This window comes from Rhinolophus ferrumequinum, chromosome 7 (assembly GCF_004115265.2).
Source record: "Rhinolophus ferrumequinum isolate MPI-CBG mRhiFer1 chromosome 7, mRhiFer1_v1.p, whole genome shotgun sequence".
Lineage (NCBI taxonomy): Eukaryota > Metazoa > Chordata > Mammalia > Chiroptera > Rhinolophidae > Rhinolophus > Rhinolophus ferrumequinum.
The window spans coordinates 87,248,603-87,273,059 of record NC_046290.1 but is presented as its reverse complement, the minus strand read 5'-3'; the positions used below and the strand labels follow the sequence as shown (position 1 = coordinate 87,273,059).

Here is a 24,457-nt window from a genome sequence, read left to right as displayed (position 1 = left end):
GAAGGAGGAGTATTTTGAGGGGGATTAATGGCAATGTGTCTTTTACTGTAATATTTTTTTTAGAATTTAAACATTCACTGTATTATTTGATCATACCTCATAGTTTCAGGTGTACAACATAATGATTCTATATTTGTAAAAGTCGCAAAACGATCACCACACTAAGTCTAGTTAACATTGGTCATCACGTGCAGTTACAGGTTCTTTTTTTCTTGTGATGAGAACTTTAAAGACCTGCTCTCAGCAACTTTGAAACATGCAGTACAGCATTATTAACTATAGTCACCATGCTGTACATTACACCTCCAGGACTTATAACTGGAAGTGTGTACCTTTTGACACTCTTAATCCATTTTGCCCACTCCCCCATCCCCTGCCTCTGGCAACTACTGTTCTGTTCTGTGTATTCTATGAGCTTGTATTTTTTTTATATTAAGACTCTGCATATAAATGATATCATCCAGTATTTGTCTTTCTCTGACTTATTTCATTTAGCATAATGCCCTCGAGGTCCATCCGTGTTGTTGCAAATGGCAAGATACCATTCCTTTTTATGGCTGAATAATATTCCTCTGTGTGTGTGTGTGTGTGTGTGTGTGTGTGTGTGTGTATATGTATCTGTGTATCAAAAATTTTAAATCCAGTCATCCGTCAGTAGATACTTAGGTTGTTTCCATATCTTGGCTGTTGTAAATAATGCAGCAATGCCCCATTAACATGGGGGTGCATGTATCTTTCTGAGTTAGTGTTTTCATTTTCTTCGGGTAACTACCCTGAAGTGGAATTGATAGAATAGATGGTGGTTCTAGTTTTAAATTTTGGAACCTCCATACTGTTTTCGTAGTGACTGCACCAATTTATTTTCCCACCAATAGTACACAAGGGCTCCCTTTTCTCCACGTCCTCGCCAATAGTTATTTCTTTTTGATAATAGCCATTATAACACGTGTGAGGTGATACCTCACTGTGGTTTTGATTTGCATTTCCCTGGTTATTAGTGGTGATGTGCATTTTTCATGTACCTGTTGGCCGTTTGTATATCTTTTTTGGAAAAATGACTACTCAGATCTGCCCATTTTTTAATTGGATTGTTGTTTTCTGTTTTTTTTTTTTTGCTATTGAGTTGTATGGGTTCTTTACATACTTTGCATATTAATCCCTTATGAGATATTAATATATGATTTGCAAATATTTTCTTCCATTCAGTAGGTTGTCTTTTCATTTTGGTGATAATTTCCTTTGCATCGTAGAAGCTTTTTAGTTTGATGTAGTCCCACTTGTTTACTTGATTGCCTTGGCTTTTGGCATGAGATCCTAAAAAGTCATTGCAAGACTGATGTCAAGGATGTTATCATTTATGTTTTCTTCTAGGAGTTTTATGGTTTCAGGTCTTATATTCAGGTCTTTAATCCATTTTGTGTTGATTTTTGTGTATGGTGTAAGAAAGTGGTCCAGTTTCATTCTTTTGCAGGTTGCTGTCCAATTTTCCCAACACCATTTATTGAAGAAACTGTCCTTTCTCTATTGTATATTCTTGTCTCCTTTGTTGTAAATTAATTTACCATGTACACATGAGTCTATGTCTTGGCTTTCTATTCCCATTGATCTATATGTTTGTTTTTATGCCAATACCATACTGTTTTGATTACAAACTTTATAATTAAGTTTGAAATCATGGAGCATGGTACCTGCATCTTTGGTTTTTTTCTCAAGATTGCTTTGTTTGGCTTTTGGGTTCTTTTGTGCTTCCATACAAATTTTAGAATTGTTTGTTCTATTTCTGTGAAAAATGGCATTGGAATTTTGATTGTGGTTGCATTGAATCTGTAGATTGCTTTGGGTAAGACTTCAGATTTGGAAAAAATACAGAAGTGCTGGAAATTCAGTGATCAAAGCTGCTTCATTTAATGCCTCTGATTTTTTTTTTTTTTTTGGTCAAGAACTGGCAATATCATCATTATTAACAGGGATAGGCTAAAAGAAGCACATGAAAAGAATGTTATGTCACTGGGTTCCTTTTTCCTTTATAAGATCAGGTTATGGATCCCAAATGATAACTATTATTGAGGCACTCTTACAAAATTTTCACTTAAAAAAAATGCTTGAAAGCAAAATCACCTGAGCTATCTATAACATGTTAGTGTCCATGATCTTTAGGTCACCGGAAACAAAACAGGTAAAGAAGGAAAGCGTCAGCTGAGTTTCACTATTAGGATACAGAAATCAGAACAGCATATGAGACAATTCATATTTAAGTTGGAAAATTTTCGGTCTGACTCCATGAATGTATGAATTCAGATGAGTTGGGCAAAGCAAGGAAAAGCCATCCTAAAAAAGTGTCTGGGATGGTTTCAAAGAATTGCATAAATGAACACCAGGGAAATGTCTTGGAGTGTTGTGCAGTATATATAGGAAAGTATCTTAAATATTCACAAAGCTTGGGAGGTCAATAGTAATAACATTTCCAATTTATGTGAGATTGGTAATTTCTAGTCACCAAAATAGTATATATTTAATCATAGATTAAAACATCAGAATGTATAGAAATAGCATTACAATCAATCTCTTTTTAAAGTTTTTTTTTCCTTTTGATTCTAGAGAGGTAATACTCAAGTTTTAAATGGCAAATTATATATGGTGAGCATTTGCTATTATTTTGCCCACTGAGCACCTGAAACCCCTTCATATGTTAGAATTCCCTACTTTTGTATCAAGGTGGTAGAGGCTGAAAATCCCTGATGCTTGCTTTCCTATGCTGATTTGTAGTTAATATGCAGACATATTAACTACATCACCATTTAGATTCACTTGCAGTAGCTTTTGACTTAGGAGTGAGCTATAAAAAATAAGCAGCAGCAACATCCCCAAAGCAAAAAACAAACAAACAAACCCCCCAAAACAAAACAACGAAAACCAAAAAAATAAACAAAATACCCTAAATCTAGAAATGATGAAGTGCTGTCCCTCTTTGGAAGCGTCAACTATAGTGGTTGTTGGAAAAAACACCGAAAAAGTGGCTCCTGGTACAGAACTAGCAAGTGTTGGGGGAGGGGTGTGTGTACAGTTGTAAGATCTGATTCCTGGAGAGCCACTTAATATTTTTAATGAACTTACCTGATTAAAAAAAGGTAGTAACTTTTCATTATGCAAAGTGTAGAGAATATAGAAAAGGTCAATGTGTGTATGTGCTTTCATATATATGTAATGTGTATACACACACACACACACACACACACACACAGGAGTTTCTTTATAAAATTGGGATCAAACCATGTAGTTTTGTACCTACCCTTTTAATGCTGTTTTCTATGCCATTCTTTGACAACATTTTTCCAAATAACTACGTCATTTAAATGCTATACTATTGAATATTTATAGTTGCTAATATTTTGCTGTTTTAAAGCTTCAGAGAATATTCTTGTACATAAATCTTTGACTAGGTATCTGCTTACTGCTTTAGGATGAATTCCTAGATATGAGATTACAAAATCAGTGAAATTTGAACCTCTTAAAAGCTCTTCATACAGTTGTAAAATTTCTCTCCAGAGGTGGCTGACCCACTTATGAATCTCTAATGGGTTTTGAGTATAAAGCATTGAGATAGAACTTTTATAAAACTGAAATGTCAGATATGAAAACATTTTTTAAAAATAATGAATATGGTACCTGTTATGAGAGTTTACTACTTTAAAACCATGTATTTGACATGGTGAAATACTTTAGAGACATGATCACATTTAATCCTCACAATGACACTTTTGTTGGTCCTTTCAGCCTCATCAATAAAATGGGGATAAATGGCCAAATATCTTGCTTACGGTCACATAACTTATAAAATGTGAACCCCAGAATCAAGCATTGGATTTCTGATTTCAAAGTTCATTTTCTTTCCCTTATGTCATTAAAACCCAAGAATTCAAATCACTTTTGAGTTTTGAAATGAATATTCAGGAAAAAAGAAGTATGGGTGAGTTGGCAGTAGTAGAGAGGAAGTGAGAAGCAGTTAAAAAGTATATTGACTTAGCTAAAATAATTCACAAATTGACAAAACACAGTGTTAGCAGGGCATTTTAACCAATGAGTATTTATTAAAAGCCAGGGGTGCACCAGGCACAATTCTTGTCCAGTAGGCTAACAAATACAAAGGATGTAACCAATTCACTTATTAGCTTATATGATTAAACAAAATACATTTCATAGAAATGATTATAAAATGCATTGAAGATAGAAACAGAATATCTTTCATATTACAGATCTTCTGGTACCTAAATAATTATTAATAAAAACCAGGCAACCCATATGGTGAATAGAAGTTAGCAAACAACCAGTTATTTATTTTAGTTAGCAAAAGGAAAAAGCATGCTATAGTCATGCTGAAAGGGCTTTCAGCATCAATACAGACATCCTGTTTCAAAACTAATGTAGTCCACTTATCATCTTAAAAATTCAGTGTTTTTTTGTCCTGTATCTAATCACGATTATACTTTTTGGTTTAAAGATTAGTTTTGTTTTCAAAGTAAGTTTATTTAGTACTTCAGTCCCATGTCTCACAGATTCTTGACCTGGGGTGGGTGAGAATCAGTCCAATGAAGTAGTAGAAGTACAAAACAAACCATAAATGGGTAGTTTAATCTACTTTGCCTGATATTCTTGCCAATAACTCAATTGAGAAGTTAAGATACACAGATGATTTAGACTAGAACATAACAGCAGAAGGAAAAAAAAAAGACAAAATGCTGGTGTTACTTCTTTGAAACACATGTGTTCATTAGAGCTATTTATTGCCTTTTGGAGACTCATGGCTAATTCTTTAAAGGATCATATCAGGTTTGTTGGCACGTGATACATCCCTTAATCTGAAGGCTGGGGTGTAAAGGAGAGAAAAGGCGGGTGGGCAGGACGGCAAAGGCAGGGGGTGGAGTGTGTTTGCTGACACAGTCACGATAACCACTGAACCACAATCATGTAATAGAAGATCCATCCACCAGTTCCTTCCTGAGACCTCCCGGGATGGGTCTGTTTTCTTCAGGCAGCAGCACTGAAAACTTCCTCAGAGAGTCAAGGTCAACGTTTATTGCACAGGAACCAAAATTATTCCCTCTCCCCCCTTTCCTGAGCTGGAGGGCTCCGAGTGCAAACATGGCTGGGGAGGCCATCTGCTCGCTCCTCCGGCCAGCAGGGAGCGCTCCGCCAGAACGCCTCTGGGAGCATCTTCTTCCCAGGGAAGAAGGGAAGCGCGAGGTATTACGTTGGCCCGCGCAATCTGGTCAGTCAGTCACCATTCTCAAGCAGCTTCTGTAAGTTGTTTTGTATCTTGAAATAATAAGAGAGAAGTTCCTGTTATTAAATAGAATGGAGTATACGAAGGGCATATTTGCTATGGCCTCTTAATGCTTCAAATTAATCTATTTTCCCTGGAATAAAAAGCTACACATAGGTTAAATTTAGATCAGGCAAACAAATGCTTTTGAATGGACCAGAACTCTGTTTGACAGCCCACTTTAAAAAGGAAAAAAGATAGGGCCGAAAAAGAAAGAGTTGCACAAAGATGAAAATGCCAGTAGAGACGGAGAGAAATCAGAGGGAAGAAAAAGGACAACAGCTTTGGGGATGCCAGGTGGGTTCTGAATGCATTCAGAGACAATGGGAAACTGGTTTTACAGAGCCCATGCGATGGTTTCAATCAGACAGACACCATGTAATAACGGTTAACACTACTATTCGGTATCGTACGGTATTTCCCAGAAGACTGTGAACCTAACAGGGACAAGACGCATGCCGTATCTTTGGATCTCAAGACTACAATACGGACATTAAAAATGGGCTCAGTAAATATTTGTTGAGGAAATGAACTTTAAAGACTTCAGAGCAAGGAATTCTCAACAACCAGTACTGTGATGGGAGCAGGCAACCCCGTGGAACAATAGAAAAACATAGTCTTCTTTTGGAAGAAGCGTCAGCGATGTCCTACAGGCATACACAGGCAAGTGAAGAGGAAGGGATCTAATATGTCTGTGCCAGGAACTCCATGACTGCTCACCTTACCCATACACCACTACACACACAGGCAGGTTTTACATATGAAACTGAAGGCCAGAGAGGCTATGGGACAAGACCAGTTAGTAAGTAGCAGAGGTCTGATTCCAAAACTTACGTTCTTTCTTCTAGATTGTCCCACCATTAATGCCATATCCAGTTCAAAAGTAAAATAGGTTTTACTTTTTTACCCATAAAAGGCATTGCTTTCATCCCTGACATTCCTACTTCATGTCTTCCTTACCTATCCCACAGGACCAAAGATAAACTCAGGAGTAGGAAGGCAAAAAAGTAATGAAACCAAGGACTGATACCCAAAATATATAAAACATACCTACAAGACACAACACCCCAAAATAAAATAAAGGTGATAAATGGGCAAAATGAACAAAATCCAAATGGCCAATAAATATATGAAACGACGTTCAACTGCAGTAATAATCAGGAAAATGCAAATAAAAACCAGAGTGAGATCTGCGTTCACACTGTTAGATGGGCAGTAGGGGGCCAGAAGGGATTAAGATGGAGCCAATGGAAAGAGAATTTGAGCAGACATTTGAGGAGAGATTGCATAGCACTTTTCAACTTATTAGTCAATCAGTGGCAAATGCCAAAGGAGGGAGCTAAAAATTGTTCTTAGATTTCCAACAAGGATGACTGAAAAGGCCGTGATGCCATGAACAGAAATTGGGACGACGCTAGTGGCAGATCAGGAGGCTTAGACATGAGCAAGCAATCCCTGGAGGAGAGTAGAAGGAAATTGCTGGTATTGAGTAAAAAGAGCTGAGACTTGGCTGCAATGTTCCCACAGCATGTAGTTGCAAGTTCACCCCCAGGCTGTGCTACACTATTGGCAGACTGCCTCTGAGGAGGGGGGTGGACCAATCAAAATGAACACGTGTGTGGCCTGCTAACTTCTTATGCTTCGATTCCTTTGAGCAATGTGTGCAATTTTTAACTTTTTAGGACTTTAACATAATGCAGTTTGACCCTAAATCCACTTTTGACTGCTTCTGCTTCGGGACAAAGGTTTTACAGGCCTCCTAGCTGAGTAGCTGGGCTCTGTGTGAATCCCCGCACAAGACGTGGTCAGCTTTCTGCCTTATGTGGACAAATGCTCCTGTCTTTCTGTCCCTCGTTATAGAATGTGGTGTCCTAGCCAGCCCTGGCAGGAAAGTGGGAAGAAATGCAAAAGAGGACAGCAGGATTCTGTGTGCTTCAGGTCCAAATACCACTGTATGCCAGAGTGAGCAAAATAGAAAGTTAAACCCACCCCATTTGCTTGGTCAGCATGAAAGCCAAACATTTGTAAACATTTCATTACAAAAACAAAAACAGCAACCAAAAATAAACCCCAAACCCAACTATCTTCAATTCTCAGCAGCCAAATTTTAGAAAGGAAAACTATTCGGTTGCTACGCCATACCTTCTTTGGTTGATTTTGGATTTAAAAGAGAAAAAGTTGCCAAATTTACCCATAGATACAATGACTCAAGAGGAATTATCTGGCATGCCTTGGATTAGAACAGAAGTTTGAAACACCTTTGCTCTCAATACTTCCGTGGTTAAATGCTAGATAACATTTAGTATAGCAAAACAAACATAGTTTGACTCATTTGTATTTCACGTTTCTTCCCAAGTAAGCATAATTGCACTGTTACGGAAAGCTGCTGGGCATTTTGGGGGTTGGAAATGAATACTTAACTCTAAACCTTTCCTTAAGGATTATGGTAAAAACAGTGGATTAGATGGAAGGGATAGACATGTTGAAAGTAGTGAGGAATGTTCATTAGGTTTAACTTGGCAGTACTTCTGACATGCTGACCTTTTTGTCCTTGTTTATTCTCCTGCTGAGTTCTAAGAATGCCACAAGCGTAAGCCAGGTTTGCCCTGAAGTTGCCCTATAGGAAGATACTTTTGGAGGTAAAGGTCCATCAGTGGTTTTATCAGCAAGGCCCAGGGATGGATTCTGCAGGGCACAGGGCTTCTGAGCACAACTTTGGGGTCAGAGAGACCTGGTTCACACTCCAGGTCGGCCAACTTTCTAAATGTGTCTCCTTGAGCAAGTTAGTAGAAACTTGGATTCTTCCCCTGTCAGATAGGAACAATGACATTCGTCTCCCAGGGTTACAGTCGGGAATGAACGCAATATTTTATGTGTGGGAGCAATCAGCCTGGGTGGAGGTGGGGCTGCACTCTCTGGTTGGGACACTCCCCGTTGTGTCCCTTCCCTGAGCCCTGGGTCAGAGTCACTTGCCACTGGGCCCTATGGTACAGAGAAACATTTCTAACCGAAAAGGAAAACCAGAATATAGACCAACAAGGAAAATGAGATCGAAACCTATTTCTTTGTGGAAATATAAAATAGTCTTTCACATTTACTATGCAGCCCCCTGGCCGGGTTTGGTCAATTACACTGCCTGTTGCACATCGAAGGTATTTTAATGTACAGCCCTGATCTATGACAATCGATAGGCACTACTACGACTGCTCCCAACACAGGAAAGAAATCAGTCACCTTTTCTAATTTCATTATGTTTGCTGTAAGCTCTCGGCAGAGGACCTCCATATTTAATTGTACTTGTGACCCCAGGCCGGATGGTGCTGTGTCTCTGTAAGAACAAAGAGAAAAATTATTGTGGGCAAGAACGGCAAAGAACGAAGTGGAATACACACAATTGAAATGTATTTGAACAGAACACTAGGTTATAATAGAAGAGAGTGAGCATTTAACATAACCTCAGAAAGGCCCTGCAGTAATCCACAACCCCAGACTAGATGTTTGGGGACTAATTCTTTTTTAAATTTTTTTCTTGGGGAATATTGGGGAACAGTGTGTTTCTCCAGGGCCCATCAGCTCCAAGTCTTGTCCTTCAATCTAGTTGTGGAGGGCGCAGCTCAGCTCCAAGACCAGTTGCTGTTTTCAATCTTTAGTTGCAGGGGGCGCAGCCCACCATCCTATGCAGGAATTGAACCGGCAACCTTGTTGTTGAGAGCTCGCGCTCTAACCAACTGAGCCATCCGGCCGCCCCTCTGGAAGCTAAGCGGCAGCTCGTTGTCTTCAATCTAGTTGTGGAGGGTGCAGCTCACTGGCCCATAGGGGAATCGAACTGGCAACCCTGTTGTTCAGAGCTCACGCTCCAACCAACTGAGCCATCTGGCCGCCCCTGAGGACTAGTTCTTAACAGCTCAGCTGGAAATCTCTTAAGCTATTTTTGTTTAAGGGGCTGTGTTGTGCCTCAGCTTCCAGACAAAAATCAGACAGTTACTCTCAAGCACTTGATTTCTTAGACCCTTTTTATTAAACCTTAATATCCTCTCTACCCCTACTACAAGAATTATTGCTCTTCCCATATACTTATTTTTTATAGGAGCAGGAACCCTTTACCCTAGAACTTTCAGAATGTTTAGGAATATCTTTAATTGAATTTCTGTTGAAGTGTGAGACTTTTGTAGTTCTTCTTTGAGACTTGCCATACAAATGCAATTTGCCATTGCCTTATAATCTAATAGGTGCATTCATTATTTACCATTAAACTATTTATGGCATAGGCTCTTACTCTGGGATCCACTGGGGGTCCTATACTAGCTAAAACTGTAGGAAATTTAGAGATGTATGTACATTTTCCTGGAGAGATGGTCTAAAGCTGTTTATCAGATTTTCGTCTTCAGGTTAAGAACCATGGCCTGTGTCTTCTCCATATTTCTTGGCTGTAATTTCTTTGTGGCCGTTAAGTTTTTAGGTGGCAATGACTGGTCTAATTTATTTTACACATGATCCATTTTAGAGATATAGGCACTTGGCAAATTATTAATGACTATCCAAATATTAAGAAAGCAATGAGATGTTTTTCATTTACTAGTACTGAAACCGTTTTTTCCTTTGTCATCGATCCATGCTATGAAAATCTTAGATCCCAAAAAGGAAACTGAATCTAAATCTTTCAGTTTCTAGATGAAGGATCTGAGACCCAGAATACTGATTTGTCGACATGAAATTCTGATGATCGACAGGCTGGTAATGTACTAACAAAGGTAGTACAAAGTATGGATTCAGAGGGATGGTTCTGTAGCAACTAAACAGTCAGATTATGAGTGTGGATTTAGCGATCTGGGCAGTGCGGCTGGATTCCCTTGGATGAAGTAAGATGTTGGGGAAGCTCAGGTCCTGTAAAAGTATTTTATTGCCTGACCTCATGTCATATGTGGTCTTTGTGATTTCTCCTTTCAATGGTATTTTACAGATGGAAGCTCTTCCTGAGTTGATTATTCAAATAATAGAATCAATATTTCATTTGCCTTTGTTAGTGGAATTTCCCTCTCATCACGACCCAGTTAATGAAGTAACAGGACATGAGGTACATTTTCCTAAAAGAATCAACCCTTATACGATAGTAAACAGAAAAGTCTGCAATAATCTAGAGTCACCTCCTAGCTCTGAGTGTAGTAACACTTTGCACAAGATGGGAGAGAGTAAGGGCAGGGTATGAATCTATTCCAAACCATTCTTTAGGCTTCTGTATTGCTGGTTCACATGTACAGAGGGCGCTAAAAAAATGTATACACGTTTTAAGAAAGGAAAAAACTGTACTGAAATTGTAATACTCAATATATACTGATAACAAAAAATGAATACAAGTCATGTGCATACATTTTTTTTGGCACCCCCAGGATATGTATGGTTCAAAAATAACCCGTATGCCAGCATACTTGCAAACCACAAAATAAGACTTTTAGGTAATTGTTAGAGCGTAAAGGAAGGCCCCAGAAGGATACAGCATAACAGTTCTCAAAGTGTAGACCCCAGGCTAGCATCATCAACATCGCATGGGAACTTGATAGAAATGCAGATTTTCAAGCCCAACCTGGGATCTACTGCAACAGAAACACTAGGGATGGGCCCTGTAACCTGTTTTAACAAGCCCTCCAGACGATTCTGAAGCACACTGAAAACAGTGTGATCCAGTTCTAGGCTGTTTCTCATAGCCAAGCAGTCTGGGAAGCCTATGGTCTTTGTAGTCATATATACCTGCGTTTCAATCCTGATTCTATTACAGCCACTAAGACATTGAGCTAATTACTTCTGTGAGTCTCAGTTACCTCATCTGTAAAATGGGAATAAGAGCTATAAGTTTATGGTAAAGACAGAGAGAGAAAACTCTATTTGTGCATGTATGTATCCATTCTAATAGATTGTCTCGCACATGGTACATATGCTTTGTAAAGGAATATCTCTGTTTTCAAAAGTTGGGCTAAAAGTATGCTTTCTAACATGGGATAATTTATTTTACTAGGTAGTGTGTCAAAATCCTCATGTAAATGGGTTTAAAGGAAAGAGCTTATGTCTGAATAGGTTTAATTAGGTCAGGTATGCAAAAATTACTGTGATGGAAAATCTTCACAGCCACATTCAACGAATTACTAGTCAGATGGATTTTTATAGTGGTCAAGAGTTTTGTAAATAAATGAGCTAATGTAAAGAGTTATGGATGATGAAATGTGCTGAGTTACTTGCATTGCTTCTTTCCTATGAATGTCTTGAATCACTGCCGTGTTACTAAGATAAACTTTTATATTTCAATAAATGGGCCAAGATCACAACTGAGTTTTAGGCTAATAGATCAAGATAAAGATAATGTAAAAGTAGGTGTGTTTCTTGCCTCCTCACTGGCAACAATATACCAACTCAAGAATATGCACAGTTAGGTCTTTCATTTCTAGGACCCACCTACCTCTTTACTTCCCATATACCGGGGTGCCAAAAAAATGTACACAAGTGGACACTTTGCTCAGTGTTACTCAAGCAGTAGTTGGCCGTAATCAGAAGTGTCTGGATGCTGATGGCAACCACTTTGAGCATCTCTTGTAATTACAGAAGTCAAACGTGAGTTGTATTCATCTTTGTGATCGGTCTATACTGAGTATTACAATTTTAATACAGGTTTTTCCTTTCTTAAAATGTATATACATTTTTTTTGGCACGCTCTGCATACATTTAACAAAATACCTCATACAGAATGTATCCTCAATTAATATTTGCTAAACTCAGGTTGAACATTATACTAATCTGAATAGCAAGCAGATGGAGCGAGATGTCTTACTCTGTACGATGGATGTCCACAATGGAAGTTAGTGACCCCAGCTGCTCCTCCAGAGTATTAATTCTGTATCTCATGTAGAAGGTCGAGATGATTAGTACACAGACACTGGGAAGAGATTAAAGAGAAATCTCAGTGGTTAATGACCAGGACCTGATGTGCATTAAATAAACTCAGAGCCAACGTACATACAAGGCAAGGTATTTTCCACAATAACTTGGCCAAAGAGACTTTAAAAAGACCTTTTTCTCAATAGGCTGATGCTTGTCACAAAACTGGAAGGCGATTTAAAATTCTTTAGCCCGAGTGCCTCAATTTCCACTCAGTTCTAATGGGATTTCTCAGGCCGTGCCCAAGGAGGATGAACAATCCAGTGCTCTTCCTTCCACACCAGAAAGGCCCAGCCAGTGGGTGCCCAGTCTGGTTCTCTGGTGACTCACAAATTCCCTGCTTTCACTGGAAACCAAACTGGGCACATCCTCTGTGGTGGTGAGGAACAGCCTAGAACTGGGTCAGGCTATTTTCAGAAGAACAACTGGTTACAGACTGGAAGCTGAGGGGGATGTTAAAACAGTCAGTGCCTAAGTTTTCAATAAAGGGGATGACATTTGAAAGTTGTTTTGGCCTCTGTCCAGAGAACATGAGATGGATGGAAAAATCAACAACACGGATGCTTCCTAAGTCACAGAACAATTTCTCAACTAATAGTATCCACTGAGGACTTAATCCTCTGCTGGAGTTGGCACAATCATTTTGCTTTTCCTTCCTCCCTTCTCACTATTTAAATGAGAAGGGGGAAGAATGTGAAAATGTGACCTAAGCCTAAAGAAAAAAAAGGGTGAAGTAGATAGGAGACAAAAATTGTCGAAGAAAAGATTTGAGTCACATTAGCGACAACTGAGATTAAGAATGGTGCATGGCAACATGAAGAGATCATTCCTTTGGAAAACTGAATCACTTTAAGTCACTAATAGTAAATTCATTTACTTACATAATTGCATAGAATATAAGAATTTGGTGGAGCGTTGGACATTTCTGAGACTTTACTTTGTGTAGGATTCCAACGGTTTCTGACTGACCTGTTGGATGGAAAACGAAAAGTGACAGTTTTAAAATACCAACACCAGCTTCACCCAGCAATATCACTATTGGGGAAGAGGTACTTGAAAGAGATAATTACTCGCCGAAATCAAAGAAAATACTAACTGAAGCCTTCCAGGTGTCATTTTAACCAGTAGTTACAATTCCTTCAAACACATTTCATTCAATACATTTATTGGGAGCCTTCTCTGTGAATGGAGTGAATGGTGAGATACAAGGAGATACCATCCTTGTTCATACCATTCTTGTTCCCGTACCAATACAACTGGTAAACCGGTTATTAGACTACTTAGTAAATAAGAAATAATTCAATAATTTCAGTTTTAACAGCAATTTTTGAATCACAATCTCGAAGTAGTCAGAATAATGAAGGGACCTCCATGAAGGCTGTTCACCTTTGTATCACCCATCTATAAAAAAGAGGAGTGGGTAATGTTTATTGAATGAATAAATGAATTAATATGCAACGACCTACAACAGGAAGGGTGGGGAGGGAATACGCAAGGCAGTCATAAAATGAAACTTGAGAGCCCTTTAAAAGTTACAAGCAGGTGCCGCCCCCTCCAATAATCCGTCCATTACCGTGTGTAGGGAGACTCTTGGCTTTTCCTTCAGGCACTCTGTTCACATGGGCATCTGCCCTACTTGGTTTTGCTTCTCCCCTGGAGACATTCAGAACTGTCTGGGATTCTGTCACATGGAAATCTATCAAGCCAAAAGGAGGCTGGGTAAATTTTCTCCTCATAACATTGAAAAACGTAGGATCAACCACAAAAGCAAATCAATCTCATAACATGCATAACGACCAAAAACATAAATGGATCTTCTCATAAGTTGGTTGAGTGGTTGGGGATTGAAATCCAATGATCAAGCAAATAAGTAATAAAATGATATAAAGACAGTCTGTCCTTCTCCTACTGACTCATGGGGATGATTCAGCTATAACAATTAATAATATTATTGAGAGAAGTAAGAAAACATGTTTCTCTCTTTCAACCAACCCAATATTATGTCGATTTAAGAGACATTTATTAAATGTGTATAAATGGAAATGGATTTTTACCACATAGGTGATTCCATTTTCTGGAACTTTCAAGCTACCCTTTCCCCATACTCCCTTTCCAATTGTTAATTAGGATGAGAAGTGTTTTTGGATTTTTGTTTTGTTTTGTTTGTTTTTAAGGGGTGGGATAAAGATGTTTTATGGAAAATTAAATTCTCGTCAAGACAAAAAAATTTCCCAGACCTCTGGAGTTCTCGGATTCGGGAGTCTGAGAACCAGAACTGCTGTATCCTTCCATGTCTTGCCTTCTTTGTTGAACCACTCCATCCAGATCTGAGAATTCATCGTTGAAATCCTGAAGGGAAATAATGAAATGACGAGAGGCCGATTTCCCTTTGTTAAATAGGCAGGCCTTCACTTAGGCCTGACCTATAAAATGCGGAAAAGAAGGAAAGATTACGCCACACTACTGGGATTTTCCCGACAAATCACTGAGTATCTGGTTACTGAAACTGAGATTTTTCTGGGCAGTTAGAATTCTATCAACAAAGAGTGGCCAACTTGTTGGAAACAACAAAAGTCTAGAAAAAAACAACTGGAAGGCTGATGATTGAAAAGCTCCCAGGGTAAAGCTGCGGAAGTCTCAATTAGCATGTTGTAATGAGAAAAAGTGACTGAAATAGACATGTGTAAGAGAAAAAAGTAGAGAGTTCTAGATGCATGTTTGTATATAGGGACACAGAGAAAGGTATTCTCTGAGTATCGTTTTAAAAAAAGGTATTGGAAACACAAAAGGGAAAAGGACTTTAACAAATGAGATCCTGAAGGTTTCAGCTTTTTTTTCTTCCCTCAACTAAATCAAAACAGGGTCAGTGATGTTACTTTTAAATCACAGAAGGATGACAGAGGAGTGAGGAGCAAGGAAAAAGCAGGGAGATTTTACTTTGTACCCCACTCATTCCCTCAAAGTGCTTAAGAACTAAAGAGACAAGAGGTGTCATTAAAATGTCCTGGCAAGGTACAAGTAGGCTGAGCTTGTCACAATTTAGTTAGCTGTCAAAGGAAGAAGAGACTCATCTTATGAGCAAATTACCAACCTTTCACCTCAACCTAGCTGTCTTTTGGTCATTTCCATAATCATTTCAATTTCATGGAAGACTTTACAGGGGAAGGAAAATGGAACAAATTCAAGTCTTTTCAATTTACTAATTATCTATCGAATGACTATCATGTATCAGGCAGGATGCAAAGCTCCTTACATAACACGACTGCACGTAACCTTCACAGCCACGTGGAGAGGTTGGCATTTTAGTAGATGAAGAAACTGAGTCAGAGCAGTTCAAGAGCTTGTCTGATGGCATAGCTCAGCTGGGTGGAACCCAGATTTGAAACCAGGATTGTTGGATTCCAAATCATATGTGTTTAATTCTATTTTGCACTGCTTCCCACTATTTAAAAAAGGTTTTTTAAAAGGATTTTATAAAGATTTTTTTTTTAATGGAGATAAAATTCACATAACACAAAATTCACCATTAAATGTACAGTTCAGTTGTTTTTAGAATATTCCCAATGTTGTGCTACCATCACCACTATCTTATTTCGGACCATTTCCATCACCCCCCAAAAAGGAACCTTTCACCCACTAGCAGTCACTCCCAATTTCTCCCTCCCCCACACCCCTTGGCAGCCACTAATTTACTTTCTGACCCTATGTTTTTGCCTATTTGCGATATTTTGTATAAATGGAATCATATAATATTGTGGCTTTTGTGTTCTGTCTTCTTTCACTGAGCATAATGTTTTCAAGATTCATCCAGGTTGTAGTGTATGACAGTAATTCTTCATTCCTTTTTATGCAAATAATACTCTACTGTGTGTCTAGATTATGTTTAATTTATCCATTCATCAGTTGATGGGCATTAGGGTGGTTTCTACTTTTTGGCTGTTATAAAGAATGCAGCTGTGAACATTCTTGTCCACAAGGGTTTTGTGTGACTAGGTTTCTAATCCCACTACTTTTTTAACAAGAAAAAGACTTGTAGATGTTGAAACCTTGGGCTCATACCACTTCATCAAAGGTATTTTAACATTTAACAATATTCAATTTGGGCATAATCCTTTGAATCATATGGCTAGGACTCTCCCAGGCCAACTTGTACGTCAGAGTACAACTCTTGTACAAATGGGAGGGGAGAGGGAGCTACTTTCCACTGGAGATTTTCTTCTACAGGCAACAAAGTCTAAAGGAATCAAAGAATCTCTACCTTTCATGTGGGCACTATAGCTTTCCTTTTTTACACTTATTTCTAGGTATTCCACATCTTCTCCACTAAGCTGTCAAGCCTTTGGAGACAAGAACTGGTTTTGATTTTTCCTGGTGTCCTTACAGTGTACTCTAATCTAGCCTGGTGCCTTGAACATAGAAGACATTCATGGATCTTTGGGATGAATCGTGCCCTACCCCCAGAGAGAATGGGGAATCCCCCTAAAACAACACTGACAAGCAAACGCAGCAAGACTTTATGAATCCCTTCTGTGACCAGGAACTCGCCAAGACAGCCCACTATCATGTTTCTTTTCCTTTGCAGGACAACCTTTCAATCACTGGAAACAAGTTTATGACCTCCTGTGGTTCTCCTTTTCTTCAGAACAGAAATGCCCTGTTTCTTTGACTCTGCCTCAGATATTATGGTCCCAAGTTCCTCTTGCACGCTGGTCACGGTGTAAGGGGAAGTGTACCTGTGGGACATATTCCCTTTCTTTTCTGTTTACACAGTGACGTGGGCAACTCACCAGAGGGAGAGATGAAGGGCGGTCTGCCCGAAGACTGTTTTCAAGAGAAGACGGGTTGGGACTGTTACCAACACTTGTATTCTGAAAATATGGAAACAAAATGAAACACCAGATTAACTATGAAACTGTAAGAAACACAGAAGAGAGACAGCAGTGGAGGCTCAGCGAAGTTGTACTCACATCTAAGTGTCCGCACACAGATTTTAGGAGTTTGTAAGTTGAATCTCTGGAGAGAAAGGACACAAATATGTACTGAAAAAAGAAAACAGAGTAATTAATAATAGATACTGCCTGATGAGAAAGGAGAATTCAGAGTTCAAAAATTTATTTGAATATATTTCATTTTAAATGATGTCGACCGTTGTCTGGTCTATGTTCTCATTCTGCTCATCCACGCATTCAGTTTTTATTCCATTCCTGGAATAAAGCAAATATTCCCCACAACAGCAACAAAACCCCCAAACCCAATTTAAGTAATAAATAAATGTAAAGCAAAATGAAGTTTTCCATACTCTGAAAATGGTGCCCCAAATAAGCACAGGTAGGAAAAGGCCTGGACATTAGAAAAAGGTAGTGATATTTGCTAGGTCTTCTTTAAAGTCACTGTCCCCTTTTTAAAGGTATTTAACAATTCCTGAGGGTCTGCTTTCTCTGCTCTGACCTAGATTTCTATTGAAAATTTCCCAGTGGCTCTAATAGGCTCGCTCTTTTTCAAGCCACTTCCAGATACTTCCTTGGACAAATATGGAGATTTTTGTAGTGGATGGTTATAAGTAAGTTATGGGAAAGAATTAAATTAGAGCTAGACAAGTGACATAAGGAAAAATGATTTTACTATAAACAGTATGTTGCGAAAATATAACAACTCACTCTTTCTCCATCTATTTGAACCAAAGAATCTTTTCAAACTCCCTTTCCAAAGTCTGTGATTACCCCTATTATTCACCCACGAGAGAATTTGATGTAATTTTCAAGCAAGTATTGTATTCTTAAGTAGTTAATATTATGGGTTCTGGCATTAGACCCAGTTGCAAATTTTTGTTCTCACATTTACTAAGTAGGTGACACTGGGCAAATTGCTTACTTAATAATCCCTTACACCTTCAGTTTTCTTAACAGTATCTACTACCTCTTATACGGCGGTAGTATGGAATAATGTGGAAACATCATGAAAGTATTTAGCATATGCCTCGCGAGACATACTTGATGCTTATTAGCCACTAGTTTTTCAAAAATAGATATTAACATATGATGAAATATGGTGAATGTTTAAATAAAAAAATTATTACAATAAAAGACACATTGTATTAATCCCCCTCAAAATATTCTCTCCCCGCCCCCATCTTCGAACACACTTATCCCATTGTTCTTGCCACTTTCTGAAGTAGTTCTGGAAGTCCTCTTCCATTGACTGTTTTTAGTTGCGCTGTCGTGCTTGTCTCGATGTCCTGAATCGATTCAAAACGTTCACCATTCATGGTCATTTTGACTTTGGGGAAGAGCCAGAAGTTGCACGATGCCAGATCCAGTGAATAAGGTGGATGAGGACACACTGTAGTGTTTTTATTTGACAGAAATTTCTGAACCAGAAGTGATGTGTGACATGAAGCCTTTCCTTGTGATCACAAAATACGGTGAATGCCAAGTGCCATCCAACAGAAAGGCAGGGATCTTCAATACGGGAAGCAGCACGTCAAACCTTAGTTAAGAGTGTGTGATAAGTTTCAACTTGTTTGGTGTAGGCACTTGGGTGTGAGCTACGGTTGAGAGAAGATGTGTTTTTAAATCATCCTACATCATGACAATGCTCTGTGTCACACATTGCTTGTGGTATATGACAATTTCTGTCAAATAACATTATGGTGTGTCTTCATCCACCTTATTCACCGGACCTGGGCCTGGCACCGTGTGACTTCTGGTCCTTCCCCAAAGTCAAAATGTTTCAGGACATCAAGGTAGCCAGGACAGCGCGACTAAAGACACGAAAGAGGACTTCCAGAACTGCTTCAGAGAGTGGCAAGAATGATAGAATAAGTGTGTTCAAAGTGAGGGGGAGTATTTTGAGGGGGATTAATGGCAGTGTGTTTTTTACTGTAATAATTTTTATTTAATCATTCACTGTATTGTTTGATCACATCTCGTATATAGCTTCTTTTATCTTTTCAACTCCCTCTTTCTCTCTTCAAGGTATCCAGTATGGTTAGAAATGGAATGCGGCTTTCATGCTTTCATAGAAATAGGAGGTAAAATATTAAAAGATAAGTTGAGTAACCAAAATATTGTCCCTCTCTCTTCCCAAAATGAAATAAACACCACTCTCAGTGCAAATATTTCTGGTTGCACGTCGAAGGTAGCCTAATAGTCAACAACAGCTTAAAAATTTCTGTATACAACTACCGTGTTTCTCCGAAAATAAGACCTAACTGGAAAATAAGCCCTAGCATGATTTTTCAGGATGACATCCCCTGAACATAAGCCCTAATGCATCTTTTGGAGCAAAAATTAATACAAGACCCATTCTTATTTTCGGGGAAACACGGTATGAGGGATAGTTAAGGCAACCTGGAAGCAAAGAGCAGCTAGGAACTGGTTCTGAAGCTGCACTTGCACAGCGAGCACAACTTTTATGTATCTGAGATGGCTTTGGAGAGGTACCAACTAAGGTCATGGAGAGAGTAACCACCCCCTACCCCAGGGTCTCCTTAGTGTCACCTCGCCTCACCTTGTCAACAAGGTGGTGATGGTGGTTGTTTTAAATAATATTATTAAAGAAACTGAACGTATCAGTTTAGCCTGACCTAACAGACGTGAGGGAAAGGGAAGTTGGGAGAGAATTTTATATATTTGACCTTGATCAAGCAAGTATAATTAAGTCAGCAGGAAATTTAAAATTGGCAACAATTATTTTGGAATAAATCATCTTCGGAGGGGAAACAACACTACACAAATGTCTAAAGATTCGGATTTTAAAAATTAGCCTTATAGCCTATTTCCTGATTCCCTGTCGGAGATGGTATTAGTGGTTCAGGGTCTTGGTCCTTGGCAAGAGGCCCCCTAAGGCAATGGAGACCAGAGCAGGGTAAAACAGGTGCTTTTTCTCTGCTGGGTACTCACCCTGTCTGTGAGTGTGGCTATAATCAGGGCATTTGGCACCAGAAGGGCAGTTTTGGTTTTCTTTATTAGGGTTACTGAGAAAGCTGGAATGGAGATCTGAAACAGAATCACTGAGTTAACACACTGGTTAGGGCTTCACAAAATAGCACTGCAAATCATCATATTAAAGGAAAAATATGCAACGATAACAAAGAAATCAAACTCAGCAGCAGGCTCTCCAGGACCCATGAAGAAAAGTGAATCTTAAAGAGCAGCACTGGTGTGTCACTGAGCTCCTTAAGCTGGTGTTTCCAAAGCCAGAGGATAAATCTGGATCATCAATTCTACTGAAGAGCTTGGTGGGAACAGAATGAAAATTTTACATTCATGTTGAAGATACGCCCAAGGCTCTACAGAAGTTACATGCTTGTAGTCATCCACTTTGGGCTAATCTCCAGGTACCCGACTCTCCTCTGTTGTTCGGCACATGTGGGTGGGTAAACGCTGAAAAGCACTGGTGTCATAGAACCATTACTGCACAGAAAGTCTGGGACGTGAATTCTCAGCTCAGTTCTATTTCTATATGACCTACTCAAGCATATCAGCTAGCCTTTCTAGGCCTCAGTTTCCTGATTTGTAAAGTGGAGACAATCTTTCCTAATTCCCAGGGTTTTCTGTGTTTTAATGAGATAATATATGGAAAATGCCTAGCACTCAATAACAGTGTTAATTCATTTCCTCATTTGTCTCATATGAAGAGGATAGGTGAAATAAAAGAACTCTTAAGTTCTTTACTGGTTCAAACAAGAAAGAAGAACAACCATTATTAATATCTACGTAGGTACCCGATGAGAATGTCATTTAATTATGACAATTCTATAAAGCAGAGGAAGAGATAACGACATTTGTTTAGAGCATTATATGCTTAAGGTCATAAATATAGTAAGTTACAAAGGTGGAATTTGTACCAATCTGATCTAAAATGGGGTTTCTTTTTCATACAATATGCTACGGGCATATATTAGATGCACAAAGAAAATAGCACATGTCCCTGATACTTTTAGGACCCATTCACCAAGTTTGGTCTTAAAGAACAATGGATCACATCATTTTGAGCTCTGAAAACAGGGCCACACACAGCCATGGTAAAAAATAAAATGACCTGAATCCCTCCATAGGTACACTCACTTGAGAACACATTTTGTAAAAATATAGCATATATTCAGAGAGAGTGTGGCCAGTGGAGTACCTTATGTTAGTACTGCTAGCTTGAAGGAAGAAAAATGAGCTTTTAATTTTGAATATTTGCATTCCTATCAAGGTTTATGTGATGGAATTATGCTACTGCCTCTCAAAGTTCCAGAAAGGAAGACTATGAAAGAATAAGAGGCTACCCACACAATTTTGAAGTGTGGGAGATGATTCAGAAGTTAAAAATTGGGGTAGCTTTGGAAAAAAAAGAATTTAAGATCTACCAAGATAGATAATATAAAAATGAGTGTAATTTTGTTTCTGAGCAGCAACACATATACACAGTGAAAAGGGGTTATAAATTTAGGATCTTGTTCGTAATCTAAGGCATGGAACGTCCTTAGGAAGGAGTTTTCAATCAATTGCTTCATGAGTATAAAATGACAACTAGATAACATTTGAGAAAAAAAGCAGAAGTCACCTGTCAGTTTGAGCCTAGATTGAAAGTGATCCATGCATTTAATTTTACTAGCATCCGAAAGTACCAGTGGGGTCACCAAAAGGTCCTGATTAAATTAAGGCTAACTTTATTAATATTTTTCCAGGGTAGGGTGCTTAGAAATGCCCCATTCTAGAGAAAATTTGTTTGGTTGCCTTTAGCTCCTATTGGATCATGTTGGGCCAAAGGCTACTGGCAATGAGGAGATGCTGCCACACAGATGAAGCCCCAGTCCCCTTGAAACCATCCTTAGAGGGGAAGAAATGTACAAGTCACTACCGTGGTTCTTAACTTCCCACCACTGCTGACTTTCAATCTGTTGTCTTTTAGGTTAAATATAGCAAAAGCAACCCCAGTGTGTTATGTTATGTCTTTAAAAAAATCAGGGTCATTCCTTTTACCTTGTTTTGGTCAGTTCTCTCTCAGGTAGAAGTGGGATTCTGAAACCATTGCTAGAATCGTATTAGCTTGAAACTGTACCTTTTTGGCTTTGTGAATCCCCTCATTTCTTAACAAAGAATAATTCTTTGTTTCCTAAGGTCTTCAAACCCTGCTGCTTTGGTCAGGGGTGCTGGCTCTCTCTGAATTCCTGAGAATTATCTTTATCACGTTGAACTGGAGCTCAGTGCTTCCCAATCCCCTTTCCCACTCCATGAACAAGTTCTTATAATCCAGAAATCTAGAAATATGGTGGAATACTGCTTAACGGTGTTTTGCATTTTACAGATAATACGGTGACTCAAAATCTGTTTCTATACCTCACTATATAATAAAGGAACAATATAAAAATAATATGTTTGACCTAAAAATAGTATGCTAGGCTGCTGACTCAATACCAACAAAATAAAGAATTTCCATTTTATTTGTTAAATGGTCTTGAGAAGATTGCCCGTGGCTTTCGGGAGAATATTTAAATAAAACATACCCACCACTGAAAACAAAAAGAATTTTTAATCAGCTACTTCATGAATATAAAAGCTGCTGACTCATAATCATGAGTCAGAATGCTTGAAAACTCAACTGAGGTCACGCAAACCCAAGTAGGTGTTTCTCTGACGCCTTACGCTGGTGGCCTGACTGACTGTGATGTGACAGCACAACTCAAGGGAAAAGAATGTCAGTGGGATGGAATTATCTTTTCCCTTCTTATGCCATAGTCCCAAGGTCCTTGTTTCAGAAGGCGGTGCTTTGGGAAAATTGCCAATTCCTTCAGGCTATTCTCCTTATTGGCTCAGGATGTCATGGGTCTCTGCTCCCCCACTGTCTGTATTTAATGAGAATGAAAAGATGTCAGCCAGTGTCCATTGGGGAGTGTGGGTACATGACTCTCCCAGACTCAGCCTTAAATGCTCCAATTCCTGCTCATTTTGCGTTGGGGATGATATAAAGTGCGCTCTAATAACTAGTTTGTTCATAGGCCTGTTTTTCTAGATGTTTCTGATGGTAACTGGTCCGAACACAGTACAACAATTACTATTTCTTTAAAAAATTGCTGTAGGTTTAATGTACATCTTTGAAACTGATTATTGTACTGTTTTCATATGAATAACTCAAGAGTTGTCCGGTGACCTCTGGGTAAAAAGGATTTAGGGCAGGGTTGTAGGAGAGAGATACGGAAATGACTGAGATGGTATTTAGGGAAAAAGGGAAGTTAGTGTCATCTAGAGGCATTTAGAACCTGTAATATTTAGAACTACCATAAAGGCAACTTGTTATAAGGGTATAATAATGATACAAATATTTATAAATATTGCTACATTTAAAACAATATTCACAATAGATAATAAAGTGCAATATATAATAAAGTGCTTTTTAAAAAATTATACCAACCTTAATGTCTTTTCCAAAGACTTTGGAATGAAAACAAATCCAGTTTTCTGATACAAATAGCTTCCCCTGGTATAATATCTCTTTTTGGAGAGCGCAGGTAAAACCTGGGAAAATATGAAACATCATTCAGAATTTACATTTAAAATGAAAATTCTGTATATATATATATGTTGGTGACTCAGGCATTGGCAGAGATAATACACTCACATACTCAAAAGACCCATCACCTCTTTTTCTGTCATCTTTAGTGGAATAACAGTATGGAGACAGGAGTTTGTTTTTTTCATTCGAAGTCTTAACAGACTTTAGTATAAAAATCAAAATGGAAAGGCAAGTCTAACATTGCAAATGAGAGTTCAAGAATGGTGTTTCAAAGATCTGTTTATTATAGGAGGGTGTGTCACTCTCGTGCTAATGTTTGCACTCCTCCCTGGGTTTCCTTCCCTAGGATTATCACTAATAACTCCTTTGGAAATAGATGGCCTGACTGTGGGAAGAGCATGTGACCCACACCTTCCTGATTGGAGGTTATGGCTGGAATCCAGCATCCTGCCGTAAAAGTGTTTATTGAGAGAGGCTAGAATGGAACCCTGGGCCCCTAATGAACCACAGTGGAGCAGAGCAGGTTCTTAACTGGCGTGCTGGCAACCTGTTTACGTGCGAGCATCTCACCCTGCCTTGTGCAGCTATCAACACAGGTCTGTCTACCTATATCTGTGTTTCCTGTTGGCCTTCTTTTCGTGGCGTCTCTTGCTTCAGGCTTCTGGTCCTAACTCTCAGGACCGTCCAAACAATGCACCTTAGCAGTGAATA

At 38.8% G+C, this 24,457-nt stretch overlaps 1 protein-coding gene across 4 annotated transcripts in view; it reads right to left on the bottom strand.

Moving 5' to 3' along the window:
- Positions 1 to 4,065: 4,065 nt before the first annotated feature.
- The window catches only part of GRAMD2B (GRAM domain containing 2B), a 109,855-nt gene continuing 89,463 nt past the window's right edge, over positions 4,066 to 24,457 (bottom strand). For all 4 annotated transcript variants that reach the window (XM_033110317.1, XM_033110316.1, XM_033110318.1 and 1 more), the window contains 10 exons: positions 23,645 to 23,748; positions 20,146 to 20,241; positions 17,212 to 17,283; positions 17,032 to 17,112; positions 14,482 to 14,593; positions 13,818 to 13,940; positions 13,126 to 13,213; positions 12,138 to 12,242; positions 8,555 to 8,648; positions 4,066 to 5,313 (listed from right to left, as the gene is read on the bottom strand). In XM_033110317.1, the coding sequence (XP_032966208.1) occupies positions 5,272 to 5,313; positions 8,555 to 8,648; positions 12,138 to 12,242; positions 13,126 to 13,213; positions 13,818 to 13,940; positions 14,482 to 14,593; positions 17,032 to 17,112; positions 17,212 to 17,283; positions 20,146 to 20,241; positions 23,645 to 23,748 (917 nt within the window). In that variant the 3' untranslated portion in view covers positions 4,066 to 5,271. The remainder of the gene's footprint in view (positions 5,314 to 8,554; positions 8,649 to 12,137; positions 12,243 to 13,125; positions 13,214 to 13,817; positions 13,941 to 14,481; positions 14,594 to 17,031; positions 17,113 to 17,211; positions 17,284 to 20,145; positions 20,242 to 23,644; positions 23,749 to 24,457) is intronic.